Source organism: Phytophthora cinnamomi (genome assembly GCF_018691715.1).
Source record: "Phytophthora cinnamomi strain GKB4 chromosome Unknown Contig60, whole genome shotgun sequence".
Lineage (NCBI taxonomy): Eukaryota > Oomycota > Peronosporomycetes > Peronosporales > Peronosporaceae > Phytophthora > Phytophthora cinnamomi.
Genome location: NW_027150993.1, coordinates 1,034,556 through 1,042,756, shown reverse-complemented (window position 1 = coordinate 1,042,756; position 8,201 = coordinate 1,034,556). Strand labels below are relative to the sequence as shown.

Here is an 8,201-nt window from a genome sequence, read left to right as displayed (position 1 = left end):
CCCGCGGCCTGCTGCCAGGGCAAGTCACAGCGGACCACAGCAGCGGTATACACTGTACACTGCTCGGCCCGATGGACCGCAGCGGTGGGGCGCGAGCTGGCGGATACGGAGCGCCTCCGGGTGAGCTCACTTTCAAACTTGCCTTCCACCTCACAGCGACCACCGCGTCCGTGACCGCCTGCACTAGCAAAAGCAATTGAAAACACCCTTCTCGTCATCATGGACCACCTCAAGACTGACGCTACCACCGCCGCCGCCGTCCCTCCGCCGCCCTCGCGGCCGCGCCTGCCTGGCGCAGGAGCGCGAGCGCCCGTTCCAATGCCCCGTGCCCTCGTGCAACGGCTTTCCAGCGCAAGTCTGCGCTGCGCGAGCACATGAAGACCCACACGGGCGAGAAGCCCTACCAGTGCGCGATCCGCTCGTGCGCCAAGCGCTTCAGCACGTCGGGCAACCTGGCGCGCCACCGCCGCCTCCACCTGCTCAAGAAGCTCGAGTGCCCTGTCGAGGGCTGCACGCGCATCTTCACCAAGTCGGAGAAGCTCGCGCGCCACCTGCAGAACCACCTCGGCAGCGTCGCGCACATCTGCGTCGTCGAAGGCTGTGGCAAGACCTTCAGCACTGCCGGCAACCTCACGCGCCACCTGCGCACGCAGCACCCGCCCGGAGCGTGGCCGCCGCCCGCGCTGCCGCCCTGCCGCAGCTCCGCGCGCCGCTCACCCGCCCGAGCCCGCTGTCGGTGGCCGAGTACGCCCGTGGTCGATGAGCACGTTAGCAGCAGCAGCAGCGTCACCAGCAGCATCATCAGCTCCACCACCTCGACCAGCGCCACCGAGCAGCACGTGAGCGTCCCGCAGGCCGCCAACGTGTCGGACCACGAGATCCTCGACGTGCTGCAGTGCCTGTTTGTCGACGAGAACCCTCCGCATCGGCTGCGCCTGCGACCAGTCCCAGGACCAGTACCGCATCCAGAACGACCAACCTGTGTTGCTGTACCTGTAATCATCGAGCTTTAACCTCGATAGGACTTGTTATCGTGAGTGATAGAGCTGTATGCATTAGTTTATAAACAGTGGAGCGTTGTATATCTATTTTCTCTTAAACCCAACTCAACATGCTTCCTAGCTTCCCTCCATCTAATCGACCAAACTACACTTCGTGAGCGCATAGCGGCTAGCGATCATGACCGCCCAAGGTTTCATGACCGCCCTAGGTCTCCGTTGCTCGTCAACTCAACCGACACCATGCCGACAGTGCGGACAAGTGGGGTTCTTATGCAGGACTCATCACATGGCTAAGGTGGTCGAGGATGCTTCACGCCATCGACATCCGGCGCTAAGTATGCAACGGTCTCCGCTGGCGGCTCCGTATGCCCACATAGGCGCAGGGGATGTCTTGACGCACCCGTGGGATCGAGGGATCGCCACTGATTGTGTCCAGCGCCGTATATCCCCGCGTCCCAGCGTGCGTCTGTTGGAAGGTGGCTTCGCCGCCATCCAACTGTGCCGCGCACCCGGGTCTGCTGATGCCATCACCTCGCCAACGTTAACAGGTGCGTGTGAATATTCCAGGTGCGGAAGCCGCTGGAGGAACATCTGGACCCCGTGGCATGAAGAATCTTTGCACCGCGCTCTGTATGTTGCCCTTGCATAGCCTGCAGCTCCCCGCGCGGAGAACAAACATCGTGGATAGCCTCCGGCGGTTGCACTCGATGACAAACAGGAGGCGAGCGCGCGTGCTGGCGGCAACCAACACGCCTGCGAACAGTAAAGACCCCTAAGCTTACTGGATACGGACGGACGTCTCCGCGTACGGTATCTTCCTGGCAGTTAGTAAAGCCAACCTAGGCTAGACACGGAAACCGCCATCCCAAGAAATACGTATCCATGTTCGCAGCCACATTCCATTTGAGGGGTGCAATTGCAACTCCAACATAGCGCGAGTCGCACCTCGCGATCCGAAGACGGCGCGTCTGCGATTTGCCGTTTGTGCCAGGACTGGCGCGCCGCGCTGCAAGCCTGCCAAGCACTGGCCGACGGCCCAGGTCAGGCAGCTGAGCATCATCATCGCCTGCTACATACAATTAAGAGACGGAAGACTGCGTGCGCGGGAGTTCTGCTAAGGGACACGCACGTTGCATTGCGAGCCGAGCTCGCGCGGTCGTCGAAGCGCCTGACAGCGAGCTTCTGTCGAGTCCGTCGATTGCTGGAGCTTGTCGCTGGCAAGCTGGCGTTGAGGTTGTCTTGCTCCGGTGGTACGACGCGACGACGAACAGTGAAAGGGCGTGTGGACATCTTGGTGTTTGTATAGGAGACCTTATTATAACGGGAGCTCTTATAGTCCAGGGCGTGCGACTCCCGACGAAGCAGAAAACGGCAACCATCTCTTGGTAAGGTCTTTTCCTGGTCCAGCATGCGGAGGACCTTATCGTCCGAGAAGCTATCGCGCCGCCAAAGATACGCTGCCCGATGGCACCTCGGCCATCGCCCAGCAGACGAAAGAGGTGGAAGGGCTCTATAATGTATTAGTCCGCGTGCTGGTCATGTCCGTCAGGCAGCGCGGGAGATGGCAAGCAACTGGTACCGAGTCGAGTATTCGCCGTAAACGACCTTATCGGAGATAAGTTCTCACGCCGCCATGGATGCCTGGCCTGATGGTACTTGAACCATCATTCAACAGGCTGCGACGACGAAAGAGGAAGCAGAGCTCTATTGTACTAGTCGGCGTCGTGGCTGCTGCTGTCCAGTGTGAAGATGGCAAACAACTCACAAGTATTTTTCGCCACAGACTTGTCGCCCCGGATGCAGTATCCGACTGCGACTACTGTAGTAGTTGCTGATGGGCAAGCTGGTCATCAATTAGAATTTCTCGACTACAAAGTTGTTCATGACCAAGGTGACCATCACCTAAAGACACATCGCAGTCGGCTGGAATGCGCTTCCTGGCTCAAGGGCGTTCTGCCTGAATTCTCCGACAAATGGTGTCCCGACCGCAGGGTCCGCGTGATTAAGGAACGACGTGATCGGCCAAGCAGCGCAACCGCTATCCTAGTGCTGGAAAGACCACAAACGGTGGCTGCTCCTCAGGCATGACTGTAGAGACCAAAAAGCTCCGTGTCTAAACTGTTGGAGACAGTACACATGCTCGATCAAGAGCTCGGCCGACACGGGGAAATTTCAAACACGGCATTCATGGGATCGCGCTCGGGATCGGCTTGGTGTTCGTGTACAGTACGCGCAGTGTGAAATTCATACAGGGTGTCAAGCCATTGTTTGTTTGGTTGGAAAGGGGACAATCGAGGAAGGTGGCATTTCGTTCACGTTTTTAATTGAAGATGCGTTGGCTGACAACCACATTATTGGTGAAGAGAAAATTGAGCAAAGGCCGACGCCGTAGTTAACGAGCATGCACCCGTCCATGATGTACTTTTGCCAACGATGTTGTGCCTATCCCGACAATTGACCATGCATTACCCCCAGGGAAGCCGACAATTATATTTATACGACCTATTTTTGTCGTTTCGTTAAATAAATACCTGTTGCGACATTTCAAAATGCCTTGCTGGAATATTGTAAACATCGAAAGATCACCATATAAAACGCAAGACAAACTGTCATGCGAGAAAATAAATATCGTGATGGAAATCAGTTCATACGCCGAATAAATTATCAGAACGGAAAAATAAATATATTTTCAATAAATATATTTTCCGGCTTCCCTGCTGCTTACCTGAACGAAGGCCGCGAGCTTTGGTACCGGTATTGGGACTGAATGCCAGCACAATTGACCTGGGCTGGATGCAGTCTTGCAGCACCAGTTTGATCGAGATTCAGCAACGTGAACGACGCCTTCGAACTACGACCGACCGAACCTGAGGGAGCCGGCATGCCAATTCAACAAGAATTGTTACGCGACTGGCTTCTACAGCCAAAGGAATGGACGCTGCAACCGCGTTGCAGTCGAGCGAGTGGCAGCTGGAGTTCCGCCTAATCAACAATCGCTTCCCAGCGGGTAAAGTACCCATGCCGGCACCGCGTTAATCCCCACCGGCGACTTTAATCTCTCGCCGAGATGGTCACTTCCAATTTCTCCTCACGCCTCGCAAGCAAGACCCCTTCAGCACACGACTCCCTCGCTCACAATGGCTGGTTCCAAGTTCGCGCTCGCTGCCTCGACGCTGCTGGTCGCTTCGGCTGCTGTCGCCTCGGCCCAGGAGTGCTCGGCCGACGTGAGCGAGACCTTCATCTCCACCATCGATAACAGCACCTACTTCAACACGTGCGCCGAGGGCACCACCTTTAATGTCTCGTCGGTCTTCGACGTGCTCAACTTCACGGACTCGGAGTTCCTGGCCTTCTGCAACTCGTCCTCGTGCCTCGAGCCGCTCCACGAGCTCATGGGCTCTGTGGACTGCCTCGTCAACTACGAAGGCTCGGGGCGCAACCTGTCGGAGGAGGTCGACGCGCTGCACCACGAGTGCCACGAGGTCCTCGAGGCGGCGGAGGGCAGCACGACCCACAGCATGGCCATGTCGATGAGTGGGATGGACATGGGAGGACACACTCACGGCTCGAGCTCGACTGCATCCGGTTCTTCGAGCGGTGCGTCGTCCGTGGTGATGGCGGCGGGCTCGATCGTCTCGGCCGCCATCGTCGCTGTCTTCCTGGCGTAGATCCACACTCGTCGATATCCTCGAGCAGGAAATTGCTGCTAGACTTCGAGTTGATAGGTATTAGAAAATTAGTTAACGAAGAACTGCAGTCCATTCCGACCCCCTCCTGTCTTTGACTTTTGCCTACGAATTAAACGCTGCAAACGAACGCCACACTGAGGCTACTAGAACGTCGTTGATATTAATGTAAGCCGACTTGATCCGTCTACGAAGCTACTGCGGGATCGTCGTGGTGGAAAAATACCGTAGCTTTACAGCAGCGTCGCCAGCGTGGCACAACCGGCGACCGCAGCCGCAACGATGGCGCCCGTGACGGTCGACGCCGCACTGGAGGAGCTCGCCTTGGAGCTGGAGCTGGTGGTGGTGCTGGTGCCTCCCATGTCCATCCCGCTCATGCTCATGGACATCGACATGGACATGTCGTCGCTGTCGGTGGTGTCGTCACCGTCGTCGTCCGTGCCCAGGGCCTTGTGGCACTCCTCGTGCAGCGCATTCACCTCTTCCGACAGGTTGCGCTCGGTGCCCTCGTACATGATGAGGCAGTCGACTGGGATCGAGTGCACCATTTCGTGCACGGGCTCGAGGCACGTGGACGAGTTACAGAACTGGATGAACTCGGACGAGGTGAAGTTGAGCACGTCGAAGAGCGTGGACACGTTGAAGGTCACGCCCTCGTCCGCCACGGCGCAGGTGTCATAGTACGAGCTGTTGTCGATCTTAGCGATCACGGACTCGCTTACGCTGGCCGAGCACTCGTCGGCGGCGGAGACGACCGACGCAAGCAGCAGGGTCGAGGCGGCGAAGGCGAAGCGGGGCAGCGAGACCATTGCGATAGGCAAACTTGAGGTGAAGGCGAGCGCGCAGATTCGAAAGTGACTTGAGCGGGGCGGTCTCCAAGTCGGCGATGCAAGTCAGATGGCCGCGCTCAGGGCCTCCTGATCGCGCCCGAGCCAACATGGTCAACCGGTGGCGAAGAGGGCACGACGCTCAATGCAAGTGGCTCCGCTTCCCGCTTTACCAGCTGAACCCTGCAATTGTTGAATTGGTCTCGAGTTGCGGCCCGCAACACGCTCCTGTACCGCAACTTGCGGGCCGCGGCCGCATCATCGAGCTCACGCGCCGATTGTTCATCAGATCAAGTCGCCTTTCAGCTGTTCGTAGGACAACGGGTACATGTACCTGCCCACAACACTGACTCAGCCTGCTAGGTACTGCACTCTTCAGTTGACGTTGAAGTGTCCTTCTAACAGCATATTCGATTCGGCCTGACGTCCTGAATGGAGACCCTAACGTACACTAATGCAGCGTCCAGCCCAGGACCGGGCCGCTCCACTTATGCTAGGACACCCTTGGTGCTCGGCACGCCGGCGGTGGCGTCGTGCTTGACGGCAGTGCGCAGCGCGACCGCCAGCGCCTTGAAGGACGCCTCGGCGCGGTGGTGGTCGTTGCGGCCGCGCAGCACGTCCACGTGCAGCGTGAGCCGCGCGGCGCTCGCGAACGACTCGAAGAAGTGCGTGATCATCTCGCACGAGAGCTCGCCCACACTCGGGCGCACCAGCTGCAGGTTGATCTCGCTGTGCGCGCGGCTGGAGATGTCCACGATGGCGCGCGACAGCGCCTCGTCCAGGGGCACGCAGGCCGACCCGAACCGAGCGATGCCCGCGCGGTCGCCCAGCGCCGCGTCAAAGGCCTCGCCCAGCGTCAGCGCGCAGTCCTCCGTGGTGTGGTGGTCGTCGATCCACGTGTCGCCCTTGCACTCGAGCTCCAGGTCGAAGCGGCTGTGCTTGGCCAGCGCCGTCAGCATGTGGTCCAAGAAGCCAATGCCCGAGCTCACCTACAGCACGGCACAAGTAGCGACAATGTAAGTGACTCCTTCACACACACTCCCGCACACACCAAGTGTCTCCTCACCTTGGACTTGCCAGTGCCGTCCAGCGACAGCTTGACGTTGATGGACGTCTCCTTCGTGACTCGAGAGATGTTGGCCTCGCGTGCGCCGCTCGTCCCGTTCGTCGCCACAGCTCCACTCACAGCCGCGTCGGCGGACGGAGCCGGGATCAGGTCCAGCAGCTCGGCGAGGCCGGGGTTCAGCACCACGGAGGCGCCGACCTGCTCGAGCACCTTGCCGATGGCCGCGGGCGTCTGCTCCAGCACCGACTTGGCGAACACCTGCGGCGTCAGCACGCCGTAGGCGAGCGTGCCGGCCTTGCGGCCGGCGATGATGTCGTCCACGGTGTCGCCCACCATGGCGGCGTGCTCGGCGCTCACGCCCAGCGCCTTGAGCGCCAGCAGCACGGGCTCGGGCGACGGCTTGGGCGGGCCGTCCTCCATGCAGATTTGCACGGGGAACAGGTCCTCGACGCCGTGTGCGCGCAGGAACTTGACGCAGTCCTTGCGCGGGCGGCCCGTGACCACGGCCATGCCCTTGGGCAGGCGGCGGTGCAGCTCGCGCAGCAGGCCCTTGGGCGTGAGCAGCGTCTCGAGCTCGCAGAGCCCCGGGGTGGCGCCCTCGCCTTGGTAGAGCGCCTCAAACTGGGCCGTCACGGCCTCCAGCGAGGGCGCAGTATTGGCAGTGGCGCCCAGGCCCTCGAGCACGAGGCGGTGCGTGAGCTGCCAGTCGTTGTTGGCGTTGCCCGCCAGCTTCTGCTGGTCGATGTCCTCGTGCGTGACGCCCACGCCGAAGTGGCGCGCCGTGTCCACGATGGCCTGGCGGTAGGACTGCGACACCTCGGCCAGCACGCCGTCCATGTCCAGCAGCAGCGCCTGCACGGGCATGGCTTCGGTTGATGGGGTGGTGGGGTGGGGTGGTGCAGGTGGAAATGACCGACCGACCCACCATGCACGCCGTGTTTTAACAGACTGTACCGGAGAATTGGTACATGGTGGGTTTGAGCAATCAGCGAGGTGTACCGGGAAAACGGTACGATGGTGTGATGCCCACAGGAAAAAGCACGGCGGAGACGAAGATGCTGCAGTCTATTCAATACAGCCTGGAGATGGCGTTGCCGACATCACTGCGTGTACTGGAATTGACGATCGGCATTTCGGCGATTGGCACCGGCGGACTTGTCAAGAAACAAACAAGAACTAGAGATGAAATGCTTACTGCGCACTCTAGGCGCGCGATGGGTGAAAGCAGCAATACGAGTTGAAGATGTCGAACCAAATAACCGCGACGTTATATTAGCTGGCAGCAGTCCTCAACGACCTCTTCGGACTACGGGCGCTGCTGGGATTTTTGACTAGGTAGGCCAATTACACGGTACTGTACCGGTACTGCACGATATGTATTCCTGCAGTGCGTGTAACGCGCTGCAAATGGCTACATCGCTCCCTATCGAGTCGATGATCGACGATAGGCTATCGTGGAAGCAACGGCAGCCGGTCGACACCCACACCTCGAGTGCGATTTAGAAGCACTCGAATGGATTGAAAGGATTACGTGCGACGCCAGACCCTCAAATGCGCGTTTACTGTCTCTGTGACGACAACCTGGAAAACGCGAGATTGGAAACAGTCAAACCGAAGGAAT

At 59.3% G+C, this 8,201-nt stretch overlaps 4 protein-coding genes across 4 annotated transcripts; 2 read left to right on the top strand and 2 right to left on the bottom strand.

The window, feature by feature from the left end:
- Positions 1-374: 374 nt before the first annotated feature.
- On the top strand, positions 375-1,013 carry IUM83_14139 (Zinc finger protein; the record flags this gene model as incomplete). The annotated part of the gene is made up of 1 exon (XM_067938864.1): positions 375-1,013. One exon carries the CDS (start codon positions 375-377, stop codon positions 1,011-1,013), a length of 639 nt encoding a protein of 212 aa, XP_067787545.1.
- A 3,125-nt stretch (positions 1,014-4,138) lies between these two features.
- IUM83_14138 (putative GPI-anchored elicitin INL11b-like protein) lies at positions 4,139-4,669 on the top strand (the record flags this gene model as incomplete). Its single annotated transcript, XM_067938863.1, has 1 exon — positions 4,139-4,669. One exon carries the CDS (start codon positions 4,139-4,141, stop codon positions 4,667-4,669), a length of 531 nt encoding a protein of 176 aa, XP_067787476.1.
- Positions 4,670-4,920: 251 nt separating this feature from the next.
- Positions 4,921-5,496, bottom strand: IUM83_14137 (elicitin-like protein; the record flags this gene model as incomplete). The annotated part of the gene is made up of 1 exon (XM_067938862.1): positions 4,921-5,496. The coding sequence occupies one exon, from the start codon at positions 5,494-5,496 to the stop codon at positions 4,921-4,923; it is 576 nt and encodes a 191-aa protein (XP_067787477.1).
- A 506-nt stretch (positions 5,497-6,002) lies between these two features.
- IUM83_14136 (imidazoleglycerol-phosphate dehydratase) lies at positions 6,003-7,444 on the bottom strand (the record flags this gene model as incomplete). Its single annotated transcript, XM_067938861.1, has 2 exons — positions 6,003-6,503; positions 6,581-7,444. The coding sequence occupies 2 exons, from the start codon at positions 7,442-7,444 to the stop codon at positions 6,003-6,005; spliced, it is 1,365 nt and encodes a 454-aa protein (XP_067787478.1).
- Between the last annotated feature and the right edge of the window lie 757 nt (positions 7,445-8,201).